Source organism: Patiria miniata, unplaced genomic scaffold (genome assembly GCF_015706575.1).
Source record: "Patiria miniata isolate m_02_andy unplaced genomic scaffold, ASM1570657v1 HiC_scaffold_1, whole genome shotgun sequence".
Classification (NCBI taxonomy): domain Eukaryota; kingdom Metazoa; phylum Echinodermata; class Asteroidea; order Valvatida; family Asterinidae; genus Patiria; species Patiria miniata.
This window is the reverse complement of record NW_024037047.1, coordinates 4,604,354-4,622,391: the sequence shown is the minus strand read 5'-3', so window position 1 is coordinate 4,622,391 and position 18,038 is coordinate 4,604,354. Positions and strand designations below refer to the sequence as shown.

General features: G+C 41.1%; 1 protein-coding gene across 1 annotated transcript; it reads right to left on the bottom strand.

Annotated features, from left to right (window-relative positions):
• Window positions 1–1,888: 1,888 nt before the first annotated feature.
• On the bottom strand, window positions 1,889–4,707 carry LOC119729804 (complement C1q tumor necrosis factor-related protein 7-like). Its single transcript, XM_038202613.1, has 2 exons — window positions 4,696–4,707; window positions 1,889–3,780 (listed from the first exon to the last, which is right to left on the bottom strand). The coding sequence occupies exons 1-2, from the start codon at window positions 4,705–4,707 to the stop codon at window positions 2,932–2,934; spliced, it is 861 nt and encodes a 286-aa protein (XP_038058541.1). The 3' UTR covers window positions 1,889–2,931.
• Window positions 4,708–18,038: the final 13,331 nt, after the last annotated feature.

Sequence of the window (18,038 nt, the reverse complement as noted above, 5' to 3'; positions counted from 1 at the left end):
AGCACACATAATGTACTCTTATTAAAGCTCAAACCTCAAAGATAGCTGCACTGCTAACAACTGTTGGAGCTGGATTCATATAGCTTGATTAACTCAAGCAAAAAAACAAAAAAAAAAGACATTTGGCCAACAAAAAAAAGTCTCCGGTTTCTGGTATGCGCGCGCGTCGCCGTAGCCATGCGTGTCGGCAAAATGAAAAAGTTTTTTTTTCAATGAAAGATGATGTCTCAAAACCGCCAAACTCACTGGTTTGACTGGAATTCTGCTGCTGCACAATTTTAACGTGTTTTTAGGTGGGGTTATGGTCGAGAATAAGCTTTATGTGGCCTCTCTGGACTCCAATCCCATATAGGCCTATTTGTACTAAGTTTAGTCGGGTACCATTTGCAGTCATCAGCCGACATTTGAAGCAAAAAAATCAGGTAAAAAAAAAAAAGCCGCGTCGCCGCACCACTTTTGGGGCAAGCAGAAACTGGAGACTTTTTTTTTGGCCTTTGATACAAACAAAACATTAAAAACTGATATTGTAATATGAATTTTGTAAAGGAACAATATGGAATTTTTTTTTAAAGGAACTTGACAGTTGGAAGAGGTAAATCGGTGGGAAGTTTTTTAGTAAAGCTTGACTGAAACACGATTGATTGAGGCAGTCAAGCATTGAAAATAAGCTGGTTGCATTTTAACATAGTTTGAAAGAGTTCCACCCAAAGGCAGAAGTAACAGTGATGCCTAAAAGTCCTCTTTGCAAGTTTTTGAAAGAGACAGTATTGGATTTGTTTACAGAATTCAAGCCGTTCTGTCTGCTCTTTCCGCTTAGAAAGTTTACATTTTTAAAGTACACGCTCCATCCAGCGACCAGCGACGTGACGAATAAAATATGCTGTTTTTGTTGCCAACATAATTACCCACTGTCCCTTGCGCGCGCATGCGCAGTGCCAAAAACGGGCAACCTGTTATTATGGTGATAAGGTCCATAGTGCCCGATCAGGCAGTATACTCTGGAAATTAGGCGCGCGCGATGTCTTGACGCGCGTCTAGTTCACGCTGACGCAAGTTAGTGAGTCACACGTGACTACGTTTCAGCCATCAAGGATAAAGAACAAGCAAGAGGTGTGTTATAAAACAAATTAGCTCAAGTTGTCTACTGACCCTCATTCAAACGGGCCATGTTTTGTCTTGTCTGGTTCCCAGACCAAAATATTCTGACAATTCCTGATGAATCTTAGGTCAGGTAGCCTCTGGTAATACATTAATGTATTACCGGAGGCTACCTGACCAAAGATTCATCAGGAATTGTAAGAATATTTTGGTTTGGGAACCAGACAAGACAATTGTATTACATTTTATGTCACGTGACTAAAACAGAAGGAATTCCTCCTTTTTCCGAAAATGTCCGAAGTTTGCCGAATTAATTTCGTCGACAATCGGATAGCGCCCGAGTATTTCCGAGTAAAATAGAGTTTTGATTAACTGCTTATTGCTTATTAATTTTTTTTTAAATGAGTTAATATTCATTAATTATTATTCATTGCTTTTATTTAGAAAACTTGAAATTCAACGACGATTTTGTGCATCAAATATTCGGATCGTATGGGCGAACTTCATGTTCTATTTTAAATTTGACGACCGTTACCGGGGGAAATTGTCAGGTTGGGGAACCAGACTATGTTTTGTCCACCGTAAATTTGAAAAATTGACTTCCATGACAAACTCTTGGTGGCGTGCTGCATTGTGATTCGCCCGAATTAAAAGGTCTGTGTTTTACAATAAAATCTGTGGCAATTGCAGGTCAGCTTCAGAAAACAACGCCTTTGGTCACCATACATCTGATACAAGAGCATTCTTTCACAGATGCAAAATTAGATACATAGATACATTGTAAACATCGTTAAAAATGGATTCTGCGATTTTTATTCAAACTGCCTTCGAAAGTTGTTTGAAGAGCTGACTCTGTATTGATACTTCCCTTTAAAAATAAACAATATTTTAAAATGACCGGTCTGGAATTAATTATCTCACTGAAAGTTGTTGTCGTCTTTCCATTGCAAGGGGCACTCAAAATATTTTGTGGCTACGTTTGATTGAGGAACTTGTGAAATATGAATTTTTGGACCAAACAATTTTATGAGTTATTAAAAAAAAAGGAAGATGCAAACCGGACTTGCTTTTAGAGCACAATCACACAGCGAAGGGTTCCAGTGTCGACTTTAAACAATAAGGAATTGCTTACAGGTATATGATGGTTGGAATTGTGTAGGTTGCTGAAGGGTTATATTTTGAAGATTTATTCTCAAGTGACGGAATTCCATTTTAAAACCGTACTCTTTGAAAAATAAAACCGTTATAAACCTCAATGTTTTTTTTCTTTTCTCTTTCTCATAAGCATCTGATTATACTTAAAGAGATTGATGCCTTTATCAATCTTGGTTACATCGTGAATACATATTTGTTTAGTACATTCCTGATCAATATTTGTTCAAACTTTAGTTCGTTTAGTTCTTTTCTCTCAAGTGACGGAATTCCATTTTTAAACTGTACTCTTTGTAAATTAAAACGTAATAAGCCTCATTTTTTTCTCTTTCTCATTAGCATATGATTATACTTAAAGAGATTGATGCCTATATCCATCTTGGCCGTGTTGTCTACTACATCGTGAATAAATATTTGTTAAGTACATTCCTTATCAATATTTGTTCAAACTTTAGTTCGTTTGGCATATTCAAAGGTCAAAGTAAGCCTAGGCCTTGTATTATGCACGACTTTCTCTCTGACGGTACTTTAAATTCCATCTTTAAAATTTAAGACTATTTACCCATGCAGACAATATACTCAAAACAGAACCCCATCTTTTTATAAAAGAGCTTTCATAGCAGGCTGAATGGTGCAATGACTCACAACGCAACTAAAAACGTTTATCCTACGTGATTAGACCTAAAATGAATTGATCATGAATCCGGAGAAACAGCAATAACGATTGCCTTGTTCGCAATAAATACCTCTGTTATTTCTATCGCCAAACTCAAGCCAGACTCTATCTCCAGTCGCCAAAACGACAATTGCCGAATTGCTGGACTGATGGTGATAGCCAGGCTGACCTTCATAGATTGCAAATGCAATTTCGTCATTCTTTTTCAGCTTTACATAGGGCCGATTCGAATTGGTCAAACTCAAAAAGCTAGCGGTAAAGAAGTAGGCGCCTGGAATGGAGCACGTGAACACGCCCGATTGCGAATCGTACCCATCGGCCAGATTCGTCTCGATGTTATCAAAGATGATAGTGTCGCTACCACTGCTCGATACACTTGACGTGCGATAAGCGCTGAATGCGACAGTAGATGGCGGTGTTGGTGTCACCAGGGTAGCGTCTCCTGGCTGGCCCTTTTGCCCCCTTTCACCAGACGGACCTTGGACTCCTTGCTCCCCCTGGTTACCTTTCTGCCCCTCACCGATATCTCCCTTGCGACCTGCAGGTCCCTGCTTCCCCGGAGGTCCCTGCATTCCAGGCTCGCCTTGATCGCCCTTCCGTCCCTTGCCACCGGTCTCTCCCTTGGGTCCAGTGAGGCCAAGTCCGGGGTCACCTTTGGGGCCAAGAGGTCCTTGAACCCCAAATCCGCCTGGATTTCCTGGGATCCCAGGGACACCCGGTGTTCCGGCCGGGCCTTGGAAGCAAGCTCCGCAGCAACCCGCAGAGCCTTTGGGTTCCTCTTGGGCAATACAATGGAAGCTTGAAAGCCACAGCAACACAATCATTGGAATCAATCCTGCTGGCATTCTCTGGTCCTGATAAGGGAGGAGAGAATTTGTAGAGAAATGATCTATTAACGATTTTAAAGGAAGAGCCGGAAAATTACCCCAGTAAAATTGGGAAGGTATGTCCCCTAGCCCCCGCCCCTACAATTTCAAGCACCGCAGCAACTTGATGAGGGTACAATCATCGCAAGAACGGACTGTTAAGGCTTGACTTGCAGTGTGTATTTTTGGAGCAAAAAATCTACTGAAATTGCAAACTGCCGCTAACTCTTAACTCTACCATGCTCTAAAATCAAAACGAGCAGGAATCCTGTCATCCAGCCATCCTGTCGATAAACTATCCGGTCAGATGGTCTGTCAACAAGTTTACCATCCGACTGGGATGTCGACCAAAGTGCTAGACAACTGACCAGTTGACAAACTGAACAGCAAAGTGGCCTGTCAGCAAGCTGACCAGCCAATTCACAGGCTTGTTGGCCAATTCACAAGCCAATTGGGCTGTTGACTAGCCTGACAGCTGACTTCTTTATCGACCACAATGCAAGCAGACAGATCTGTTGATCACTTTGCAGGCTAACTGGCTTCTCGATTTATCAGCTTGCTTGAAGGTGGACCTGCTGTGCTTCAGGTTACCCAGTTCAAATTCCATTCATATTTTGACCGATTGCGTTTGGTAGTTAGTTCATACCTATGATTTGATTTTTTTTCTGACAATAGTTGGGGTTTTCCTTCAACTACTTTGATTCCACATGTCCGTCAATTTCTGATCTGGAACGGCTTCAAGTTATAGTGTGGAAGACTAATTTGTATCACAAACAATTTCGTTCTTGTCTTATCGCCTGAAAAAAGGCCTAACAGTAAAACAAAAAACAATAGACACGATAAAAGTAAATTTGTTATGAATGTTAGGTTTCCCAGAACCAAGAATTATGAACAAAAACGTACCTTTGATGCCATTATTGTATGCAGGATGCAGTATTCTTCGTCTCAGTGCGGCAGCACAGATTTGAATCTGAAAGTGCGAGTGAAATTTGATATACAACATTGGACCAACGCCTTACTGTTTAAACTGCTACATTTAGATCTGGGTCCTGAAAGAAACAAGGGAATCGACACACCTGGTTCCTCATGAAGCGCAGTCTGCAAACAATTAAACGACACATCTACACTGACGACTACCTGCCATAGTGTGTGCATTACACCGATTACTCACCCTTTCCTTGTATAACCATTTATTCCCTTCCTTTAACTATCGATTTGCAATAGTTTTTATAAATGGTGGTTCCGGCTAAAAACTCAAAATTATTAATGATTAAATGAAATATCAGACAGAGAGGATAAAACCAACAGACGCAATCAATCTTCTGGTTTGTTCAAGTATTTATTATTAACAATTAATCTATGTACAATTATTTACAATAACATTTACAAGGACCCAGATTAAACTATAAATTCCAATTACTTCCTTCTCAAATATTGAGAGGAGGGTAGATGAGGGTAGAGCCGTCTGCCGACGGCTCTACTCTCATCAAGGACCGCCAAGGTATTCTCACCCATTGGGCTGAGCACCTTAGCGAGCTCCTCAACCGAATCAACCCCGTCGACTCTAGTGTGATTGACCTTCTCTCCTCTCTGCCACCCATCCCTCAGCTGGACAACCCCCCGACCTTTGCCAAGATCCAGCTGGCTGTCAAGAGCCTTAAGAACAACAAGGTGGCTGGACTTGATGGGATCCGAGATCTACAAGTACGGCGGAAACCTGCTCCTTCAACGTCTGCACTGCTTCATCTGCGACGTCTGGGCGGCTGAGTCCCTTCACAGATGTACAAGAGGAAGGGGACAAGTCCAACTGTGGGAACTACCGCGGCATCTCTCTCCTGGCCGTCGCTGGGAAGATTCTGGCCCGGGTTATGCTCTCCCGTCTCCTTTCCTCTGTCTCCAACGTTGTCCTCCCTGAATCACAGAGTGGCTTCCTTAAGGCCAGGCACACCACGTATATGTTATTTGTGGCTCGTTAGCTGCAAGAGAAATGCAGAGAGCAACACCGCAAATTCTATGCCACCTTCGTTGACCTTACCAAGGCATTGGACACCATCAACAGGAGCCTTCACTGGACTATCCTCACCAAGTGTGGCTGTCCCCCAAGGTTTGTCAGGATCCTTTAGGAGTTCCACACAGGGATGTTTGCCCGCGTGGTGGTCGGGGGCCTGGAGTCGGAGCACTTTGAGGTCAAAGCTGGAGTGAAGCAGGGCTGTGTCCTTGCGCCGGCCCTCTTCAACACATACCTAGTGGCAGTGACTCTTCTTTCCCGACACCAGGTCCATATGGATGACGGCATAACCTTCCGGTATCGGCTCGATGGCAGCCTCTTCAATCTGCAACGACTGCTAGCCAAGACTAAGACCAGGACTAAGGCTATCTTCGATCTGCAGTATGCTGATGACGCCGCCTTTGTCAGCCATTCGGCAGCGGGCCTCCAAAGGATCCTCAACACCATGGCTGACACCTACACCAGCGCCGGACTCGTCATCAACGCCAGGAAGACAGAAGTGCTCCACCAGCGTGTGTCCTACGAAGGCCAGCCTTCTGATATGCCCTTTCATGTCGGGACGGAGGACATCAGTCAAGTCCACAGCTTCGTCTACTTGGCCAGCATCCTGAGTACGTCCTGCAACGTCGATGAGGAGGTCCAAATTGGGATACGGAAAGCCTCCAGCGCCTTTGGCCGGCTGTCACACCGTGTGTTTTTCAACCGGGACATCTACATCTCCACCAAATCGTCGTCTATAAGGCCATCTGTATCTCCACCCTGCTGTATGGCTCTGAGGCCTGGACCAATTACAGATCCCATATTAGAAGCCTTGAGGCTTTCCACATCCGTTGTCTTCCCCGTATCCTCCGGCTTACCTGGGCGGACCGGGTTCTGCATGTCACCATCCTCCAAACAGCCAGCTGTCTCAATGTCGAGGCCCTCATTATCCAACGGCAACTCCACTGGGTCGGACACGTCTAACGGATGTCTGAGAACCGACTTCCTCGCACGCTGCTCTACGGTAAGCTCTCCCACTGGACACCGAACCATTGGAGGACAGATGGAGCAGTGTAAGGACCATCTTAAGGTGATGTTGAAAAGCGCGGGGTCCCATCCTTCAACCTGGAGCAGCTCGCCTCAGATCGGAACACATGGCGGTCTACATGCCATGAGTCAGTGGATCTGTTGGAGGCTGCACGCATCCGCGAAAGAGAAGATCGACGCCGCCAACGACATGTGCGACAGAACCAGGGGCCTCCTACGGGTGACGGCATCCCCTGCCTGACTTGTGGGGGGCGCCTCCGAGTTTGTGCTCCATAGCAACAAGAGAAGTCATCAGAGGCACCCGTTCCATCGCCAGTATTGTTTCTTTTTATTAATTTTCCTTTCTGCATTGGGGAGACGTCGTCATCGTATCGATGGACACCCATAACCAACTATAGTCCAGCGGATATGTGAAAAAAATTGTGCACTTTTGCATGAAAGAGTGAAACTTGGCACAGATGTTTATATTCATGCGAGAAAATGTTTTAGATGTGGAGCCATCGCAAATTTACCCGTTTAGGGGCGTGGCATCCATTTAAAAAAGGGGGCGGGACTTGTCGTGCCCGCAGTGAAAACGGTTTTTCCCACTTGTTACAAAAGCAGGAACCTTCACAAAGACATAATTAGATAGATTTGTAGTGTTTTCCAGATTCAGAGCCACCACAAAAGTACCTTTTTGGGGGCGTGGCAGCCATTAAAAGAAAAGGTTTTTTTTTTATTATTATGCCCACTTTGGAAAACATTGTGCCCATATTTCATGAACGAATAAAACGTCCCACAGACGTATATATTCATGAGAAAAAATTCCAGATGTCGAGCCATCTCGAACACACCTTTTTAGGGGCGTGGCAACCATATAAGAAAAAAAGGGGGGCGGGGTTTTCAATATGCCCACCCTGGAAATATTGTTCCCACATTCATAGAGAAAAGGAACTTTCCACAGACATTGACATTCATGAGAAAAACAATTTCAGATGTGGAGCCATCGCGAACACACCTTTTAGGGGCGTGGCAGCCATATTGAAAAACAGGGGGCGGGGTTCTCATTATGCCCAACGTGGAAAAAATGTGCCCACATCTCATAAACGAATGAAGCTAATTTCCACAGACATTAATACTCACGAGAAAAAAATTACACGTGAAGCCATCGTAAACACACCCTTTTAGGGGCGTGACAGCCATAATACAATGGGGGGGGGGTAGTCATGATGCCCCTATAAAAGAAAGTTGTGCTTACCTTTCATAAATGGATTAAATTCTACTCGGACAAAATATTCATAAAAATCTTCTTCTTTTTTTTAATGTGAAGCCATCACAAACCTACCCTTTTAGAGGCGCGAAATCCATTTTTAAAATGGGGGGGGGGTACTCAATATGCACACCGTGGAAAATTTTGACCGCGTTTCATATAATAAAATCCACCTCAGATAGATCTTGAATGTGTTGGAGTAGGGCCGCCCTTATAGTTGAAAGTTACTGTTGGCAAGCCCTTTGTTTTCTTACACTATGCATTCTTGCCTCATCTATATTAACCCAGTTACTGGTTCTGTTGTCTGTAGAATTATTGTTAACCTTTCAACTGCAGCGATTTCCTAATTGGGGTATAAGCTGGGGTACCTCATTTAGTCTTGGAAAGACTAGTGTTACTTCTTCAAATACATTGTTTCCCCTGCCTTTTTTTCTGACAGACCAAAAGGCATATGCAGTGTCGCACCTGTATAAAGTATAACATTTTTTAATGGATTTGGTCGGGGTAAAACAAAACCACTCATCAGAGCTTGATATACCATTTTTAAGAGAACAGAGGGGTTGTGTGGTGGGGGTACACAGATTCATTGAATGTGAAGTCATAGTGGACGTGTCCACCACTTTTTGAGGCGAGTACATCGTGTTGTTACCCAATCTGCTGTCAATGCGGCGCAACGGGTAGTGGGTAGGGGGTTTTACACCCGCCCCCCCGTAAAAAAGGATTTCCATGGCCCTTAAATGTTAAATGTTACAGTTTAGGGCTGCCATTGTGTGCTGTGTATTTGTAATTATGAAATCACTCTGGAATTTAGATGTGCATGATAATATAGGTGCAAGTACACACATTGAACCCTATAACTGGGGTTAGCCTACCGGTACTTACCCATGCTCTTTTGTGTAAGTCATTGTATTACCAAATAATATAGGTTATGGGCCAATCAACATTATGAGAAATCAACAACAAAATATAAAAATTGCAATTGTGGGCACAGTGCCAGGGCGGATCCAGAACACAATTTTTTTGGGGGGGGGGCCCAAAAAAATTTGGTCCCCCCAAAAAGTGGGTCCAAAAAATTACGGCGTGGGGTTCGGGGCCCGCTTAAGGGCCCCGAAATTTTTTTGGATTCTAGATGCTCTGTGGTGCGATCTGAGGCAATTTCTGACCACTTTAACCAATGTTTTTTTGAGGAAAAGATGGTGATGTACTCATTGCCTGCCTTTATTGCTATGTCACATAAAACAAAAACAATTGGTTTTTTTTGGGGGGGGGGGGGTAGGGGCATGGCCCCCTTTGGCCCCTCCCCCCTGGATCCGCCCTTGGCACAGTGAGTAGGCCCCTCACACCTCTAAAAGGATGAGTTTGCTGTGGCTCCACATATGAATTTATTTTCTTGCACCTAGTTTGTGTGATGTTTACTCATTTATGAAAGTTCGATGGTGGGCAAATGATTAGTAGCACCCCCCATTTTTTTTTTTAAATAGATGCCATGCATCTTAAAGGATAAGTTTGTGAAGGCTTCAAATAAAAAGAAAAAGAAAAGATTTTCATGAATATATTGTCCGTGTGGAGTTTAATCCATTAATGAAAGGTAGGCATGACTTTCTTTTATAGGGGCATCATGACTACCCCCCCATTTTACTTTGGCTGCCACGCCCCTAAGGGTGTGTTTACATGTACGATGGCCTCACGTGTGATTTTTTTTCTCGTGAATATTAATGTCTGTGGGAATTAGCTTCATTCGTTAATGAGATGTAGGCACATTTTTTCCATGTTGGGCATAATGAGAACCACGCCCCCTTTTTTCAATATGGCTGCCACGCCCCTAAAAGGGTGTGTTCGCGATGGCTCCACATCTGGAATGGTTTTTCTCATGAATGTCAATGTCTGTGGAAAGTTCCACTTCTCTATGAATGTGGGAACATTATTTCCAGGGTGGGCATAATGAAAACCCCGCCCCTTTTTTCTTATATGGTTGCCACGCCCCTAAAAGGGTGTGTTCCAGATGGCTCCATCTCTGGAATTTTTTTTCTCATGAATGTCAATGTTTGTGGAAAGTTTCATTTCTCTATGAGTGTGGGAACAATATTTCAAGGGTGGGCATAATGAAAACCCAGCCCCTTTTTTTCTTATATGGTTGCCACGCCCCTAAAAGGGTGTGTTCGAGATGGCTTCACATCTGGATTTTTTTTCTCATGAATATAAACGTCTGTGGCACGTTGTATTCGTTCATGAAATATGGGCACAATGTTTTCCAAAGTGGGCATAATAATTACCCCCCTTTTCTTTTAATGGCTGCCACTCCCCCAAAAAGGTACTTTTGTTGTGGCTCCAAATCTGGAAAACACTAGTAATCGATATAATTATGTCTTTGTGAAGGTTCCTGCTTTTGTAACAAGTGGGAAAAACCGTTTTCACTGCGGGCACGACAAGTCCCACCCCTTTTTTTTTTAAATGGATGCCACGCCTCTAAAAGGGTAAATTTACGATGGCTCCACATCTAAAACATTTTCTCGCACAACTATAAACATCTGTGCCAAGTTTCACGCCTTTATGCAAAAGTGCACAATTCATCGGTATTTTTTCACATATCCGCTGGACTACTAAGCATGCACCGAACGCCAAACGCTTTGAAATTTAGTAGCGCGCTTTTACAGGCGGGAAAAATACCGGTTTGTCATTGGGTTAAAACTTTACGACTCGACTAGGTTTATGCGAAGGGGTGGTCTACTTTCCAAGCGCTGCGGTGCGTGCAAAACAAGAGAAAAACAGGATTTTGTTGTGACACCTTGAAACAGCTAAGGGGAGCTGTTTGACGTTTGGTTCCCCATTTTTGTAACAAAAACAGGTTTGGAAAAACACAGCGGCGTAGCCAGGGTGGGGGGGGGGGGTGTCCCCATACGCCCTATAGAGGTTACAATGGAGGAGCGCCCAAAAATGTCATCTGTGCTAAAAGGTGGACGAGGTTTTTTTCACCGGACACGCGTCCTCCTTAAAATCAGCTACGCCGCTGGATATACATGTACAAACTGGTTACGGCTTTGCATTCATAACTGTCTGTTTATACACGTTAAACTTTAAATGTTAGGCACAGCGTCTTTACATGACATCCATCCCTTGGGTGGATGGTTAGAGTGTGTCTCACTAGATCATCTTTAAGGGTACTCGCACAAAGGAAACAATGATACACCACAGTTCGGTCTTTGTCTGACCATACCACGCAATTAAGCAACATTCTTAAGTAGAGAGAGAGATGTTTGTTGAATATATAGAAAAATCGCTAGAAGGTAAAAACAAATAGTATAATGGAGCATTGTAGTGTGTTAAGCGTGGAAAATACAATACAATTTTGTAGGGACAACCGCACGGTTTTGGGCTGTGTTCGGTTTGATGGCAAGAAAACAAGGTTATATTGATTTTCAAAGATTAAATCTAGAAATATTTGGTTGCTTGTAATCTGATACTTTATGACGTCATCGTGACGTCGTTATCAGAAAGCTCGAGAGCTAAGTTAACTGTGCTATTTGAAGCAAAAATCTGGATTATATCTATGGCTGTTGATTTCAGCAACTTCTTAAGGTTTAAAGGTCTTTCATTGTAATTTTCGGTCCGGTGACGTCATCAATCTTTCTCCCCTCAACTTGTTCTTAGCATGAAGCTGATTATATTCATCAATTATAAAGTGATTTTTAGCAAACTTTGCCCACGCATCAACTGATTATTCAGTTTAAACAATTTTCAACCTGCTGCTAGAGGCCGCTCTAACATTTTATGACTTCACCGCTATTTTTTTCTAAAGTACAACCTAACCGGAAACTAACATCGTTGAAAGAAATTTCACAACCTTTTCCACTTTCAAATTAAAGGGCACTTCCGGTTTGGATTGGATCGGAAGGAAGGGTCACGTGATTTTGCACGTAATATCAAAAATGAAGACCCTGGATAATTCTATCAATTCTCGTAAAAAAAGCAAAATAATCAGATCTCTCACAGTTCAGTTCTACATCGTGACGTCATTACCAGAATGCTGAAGGGCTATGTTAAATGTGTTATTTAAAGCAAAATCTGGATTATATCTCTCGCCGTTGATTTTTCAGCATACTAGCAATTGTTTAAGGTTTAAAGGTCTTTTCAATGTAATTTCCAGTCTGGTGGCGTCATCAATACACATTAATTTTGAAGCGATTGCCGCAAACTTCGCCACACTCATCCACTGAAAATTCATTTTGGACATTTTTAAACATTTTATGACGTCACCGGTAAGTATTTTTGCAAAGTACAACCTAGCCAAATAACAACATCGTTGAAAGCAAGTTCACATCTTTCCTCAATTTTATATTATAATTGCACTTCCAGGATGGAACGGAAGGGTCACGTGATTTGGCTCACACGCGAAAAAAATGAAGATCCTGGATTATTCTATCAATTCCCGCAAAAGTCAAGTTCGGGTCTCTCACGATTGATTTTATATTGATTTTCACAGTTTAAATCTAGAAATAATTAATTGCTTATTATTTGATACATGATGAGTAATAATGACGTTTTTGGACATCTTCAGTGGGTTGTGCATTCATGTAAGTACAAACGGGCTAGATGACAAACATTAATGAGCTATGATATCATTTCATTTACATACAGCCAATTACAACTCGCAGCAATCTCGTCCCCAGTGCTTACTATATTTCCAACCTTGTTTCCAATAGTAAGCCCTGAATAGGAAACTTTCTTCCTGTGTCCTGATTCGATACCGCAATTTGCAAGTAATGGATTGATATCGTGTAGTTGGTGTTGTTATTTCCACCGTGCATTAGGTGTTTTCACGATCATTGTAAATTTAACGTCCACGCCTTCTCAAAAATACTCCTCTCTATTCCAGTTTGCTCATATTAATATGAAATGCGATACTGCATATTGGCGGGCCAGATTGTAATATTTTAACTTCAAAAAACAAATCGTGTTTTCATAACTCACCGCGCGACAAATTGATTGATTAACATAAGCAGGAATAGGATCGGAGAATTTGGGGAGGGCAGACGTCTTATAGGATAGCACTTCAAGCCAACGTTGATCAATGGGGATCAAAGCAAGTTCAAGTCATATGAGATGATTTGCATTTATCCCGAAAGTATTAAACTAAGCGAATTATTACGAAAACTCAGCGCCCGCTTGGATTAAATATTGTAGTTGTACTAAACACACCATGAAATTATTACGTCTGGTTTGCTTTCATTTAGAAGAAATCAAGAAAAGGTAGGTAACTTTCAACGATACAGTCAGTGGCTGAATTACGACGGAATTGTGTTTTCATGACGAAACGGTTGTGCATGGTTTTCACTGTTTTCTTGAAAAGTGTAATATCCAATGAGTAGAAACTTTAATAGGATAAGTTTTAAACATTCTTCTTCGTATTCTCGAGTCATCTGAGTGGTGTTATTCAACAAATTATTCTTAATGCCCTCAAAAAATCAGAACACATCAAAAGAAAATAATACAATTATCTACCAAAGGTGAGAGGTACTAAGATACCACTTCCAAACATCCAATACAAAACTGCCAAATCATGATGAAATATTCTACTTGATTGAAGTTCAATAATAGTAACACACATCGTGTGATATCGTTGCGGGTGCTACGTACGATGTCTTTTTCAAGAAAACATGAATTTTGTGTCACTCATAACGATAGCTAGGACCGACTCTTTTTTTTTTCTTCAAATATACTGCATCCGTTAAATGGGCGCGAGCAAGCTCGAGCGTACAATACGTAGGTAGGCATGAATGCATTTTCCAAACACAGCTGGCACTCCGGCATGTCCTAATACATGGGTTCTGTACATGACGGATTCAGCGAGCTGCATTAAAACAACTTTCTTTTCATGTTTTTATTTCTAGTACAATGGACAAAAACCATAACTGTATAGGTTAGTGGAACGACGTCTGGTATAAAGTAGTAGAAGTTAAATTAGGCAGTATATAGTACACATGGTACGCGTTGGCCGTTCAACTTACCTTTCTTATCGTGCAAGTCGCGCCTTTCTCGTTCTGTTCACTCAGTAGTCTAGTGAGCGCTGTGAACTATTAGACGTTTCTGCTCACAGAATAGTCCGTCGGCTGCCTTAATATAGCATGCACGAATCCCCACTGCCAGCTTACTGCGCAGACTCTATTACTCCCCCCCACGTGGGGTAGGGGGGGGGGGGTCTTCGTGAAACTTTCTCTTGGCTGCAAAGACGGATTTTTTTCTACCTCAGCATTTAAGGGTATGGCATCACCTGATACATATATTTATTTGTTTCTGTTCAGGGGGCGGGGGAACAAAAGCACTTATCGCCTGTAGAAAAATCTAAAACATCTGTCCAAGCCGGAATGGTTTTCCTTAACAAAGTGTCATAACAGTTTAAGTTAAGCAACCTTTTTTAACACAAGTTGTTTTTAAGCGGATTGGTTTTTTCAAAGATTATATTGTGTGCATGCTGTTGATGGGATTTCCATAAGACAAAGCGGCGACATCAATCATTTGCTTCAGGAGCTACTTTAATTTTCAGGACAATCTAATCTAACTATTTCCAAAGAAGAAACATTAATAAATGAGTATACGCAGACATGCATGGATCGGTCATCTCATGATACATATGATTTTACTTTTTTTCTGTCCTTTATCCGTTCTAAAGGATCCTAAAAGATAAAAAAGCAATACATCATGAATATACTGTTCCCATAGAGCATGGTCAACGTTTTCATCCAAAATTAATTTTAGTGACCTACCGTTAATGGATCACTAGACCAATTATTCGTTCGTCCTTATTAAACCATCATTTAATTCTTTTGGTGGACATGTTAAAAAAAAATGAGTAAATTTGATCAAGAACAAAATAAGGTGTATGTTTCTTTAATGTTTGTTTGCTTACAATGTTTATTTATTTATTTATTGTCATTATCCTTTTCTTTAATATCTGCGGTTCTGTTTGTAGGTAAAGATTTCATTTCATTTCATTTCATTTCATCAACATTTATTTTCAATTCCATCAATCAATAGGAATACAATGTATACAAATACAATGTATATAAATAAATAGATGGGTAGGATTTGGAGGCACAGCCTAAAAAACACAGCTTGTGTTAGGGAGTGTCCATACAATTACAAACTCTACAATACAGACTAAATCGACAAAACACAAACAGTACGTATTAAATACACGTAACAAATACACACACGATTCCAGTGTAAAAAAAAAAACACAATATTTAGTTAGAATAGATATAATAGTACAAATTAAAAAAAAAATCACTTAAGAAGAAGGTAAAACTTTAAGATTAAGATGAACAGGCTGTGCGAATTGGAGTGTATGCCCCCACACAGAAAGCGAGGAAGACAATGAATCTTCAGTCAAGTTCAACAACCTGTTTCGTGGCCACAGGAAGAGATGACTAAGCAGAGGAGAACAAACTCCAGTTTCCTGGAGGCTAATCAATACTGACGAATATTGAATTCTGTAAATAAGTCCAATACTGTCTCAACAAAAACTTTCCAAGAGAGCCCTTGCTATTCTCCAGTCGCGGTTGGATTTTCAGACATACCCATCACTTCTGCCTTAGGGATGGACCTCCTTCAAAGTCTGTTAAAATGCAATCAGCTTATTATAAATGCTTTATCAATTATCAATCCAGCCTGTTTCAAAGAAACTTTAAATAAACCATCCAGTTGGAATATATCCAACTTTCAAGTTCCTTAACAAAATCCATATTGCTCCTTAAAAATCATATTACAATACCTTTTTTTAATGTTTTGTTTGTATCCAATCTCTTTTATAGTTTTTGCTTTAATTAATCAAGCTATAAGTCGTTTGTAATGCAGCCATCTTTGAAGCTTAAGCTTTCAATGCTCAACACGGATAGGCATGGGTAGACCTCTTGTTGAGCCATGCATTGTTTGTGAATTAACTGAATGCCGTGATCTTTCAAAACAGTAAAGATGCACCAAGCATGGATGTTCTTATCTCAAGGCAGAAATCATGGCTCCTGGATGTCTGAATTGAAGTGTTGGATATGTGACAACAATTGAGCTATATGGTGCACATGCAGTGCTCACCATTTCTTCCACGGATCAGGGGCATCATGTGTCTCCTTCAGTCCTTCTTCAATTCTCTCTTGAATTGAACCCTGGTGTCTGGGTTCTAACTTGGACCCAGGATTTATAACAACATGCAGCCGTATAATTATGGTTTGATGTCTTCAATTTAAACCACAACATTTTCTTTGGACGCAATGTGGCAACAATTTTTTTTCTTATTAATTATTCGCGAAGATTATAATAATTTCCAAGTGCTTCGACCCTATATCTGATAAAGCCTAGGATACGCCAGACGACGTGTGGGAAGTTTCGCAGACCTTATTTAAATGTTAGAAAGTCTCGTGAAAACAAACATTTATTGCGTGATGAAAAAGTCTTGCCTTACCAAATAAACAAACTGAACTGAGATACATTGGCTGAGATTATAATAATCTGGATGTGAAACTTGGACCCTTCTATCTTATAACGCCTAGAATACGCCAAACAACGTGGGAAGTCTCGCAGACTTTATTGTAATGGTAAAGTCTCTTGAAAACAATAATATATTGCGTGACGTAAAAGTCTTGCCCAACCAAATAAACAAAATGAGCAGAGATAAATTGGCAGAGATTATAACAATCTGGATGTGAAACTTGGACCCTTTTATCTAATAACGCTTAGAATATCTAGACGACGTGGGAAGTCTCGCATACTTTATTTTAAAGGTAGGAAGTCTTGTGAAAACAATACTTTACTGCATGCTTACATAAGGCCAAAAAGGGTTTCCGGTTTCTGGTATGCGCGTGCGTCGCCGTAGCCATGCGCGTCGGCATAATGAAAAAGGTTTTTTTTTTTTCAATAAAAGATGATGTCTCAAAACCGCCAAACTCACTGGTTTGACTGAAATCCTGCTTCTGCACACTTTTAACGTGTTTTTAGATGGGGTTACGATCGAGTATAAGCTTTATGTGGCCTCTCTGGACTCCCATATATTTGCACAAAGTTTAGTCAGACACCACTTGCAGTCATCAGCCGACATTTGAAGAAAAAAAAACCGGTAAATAAAAAAAGCCGCGTCGCCGCACCACTTTTTGGGCAAGCTCCAAACCAGAAACCGGAGACTTTTTTTTGGCCTAACAGCAGATTTAACCAATATTTTTTACAAGCATTAATCCGCACCCAGGTATTCTGGATAAATTTTCCAACACAGCGTTGCGAAAATGAACTTATCACATACGCCAGTTTCAGTGGTGCTATAGCCTCCAAGGCTACTTGTATAAAGCACCAATTTTCCACGCAAAATAAATCATCCTCCCCATTATAGCATGCATGGAACGTGTATTTATTTATCTTTAGTTAAAGACACAGCCTTATCGGGTCATATCATGCATATACATTGTTCATAGAGCATGGTCAACGTTTTCATCCAATATTCACTTCAGTGACCTACTGTTAATGGATCACTAGACCAGTTTGTTCATCCTTTTTAAACCACCGTGTAATTCTTTTGTTGGACACTGTTCCAAACAATTGAGTAAATTTGATCAAGAACAAAACAAGATGTATGTTTTGTTTGAAGTTTTGTTTTTGCTTAATATGTTTATTTATTTAGTTATTATCATTTTCTTTTATTTCCGCGTCTCTGATTGTAGGCAAAGCTGAACAGGCTGTGCCAAGTGAAGTGTATGCCATCACAGAGAAAGTTTTGGTTCCAAGACGTTACTATCTGCGTTTGTGTAATGAACACTTTCGCAAAACATTTTTTTTCAATCAACAGGGGGCGCATTTCACAGGACCATAGGGGTGCAGACCAGTAAATATTTTCGCGTGGAGGAAAAATATTCAACGAAAGTCTTGGAACCAAGACTATCACATAGAGCGAGGAGGACAATGAATCCCCAGTTACAAGCTGTTTCG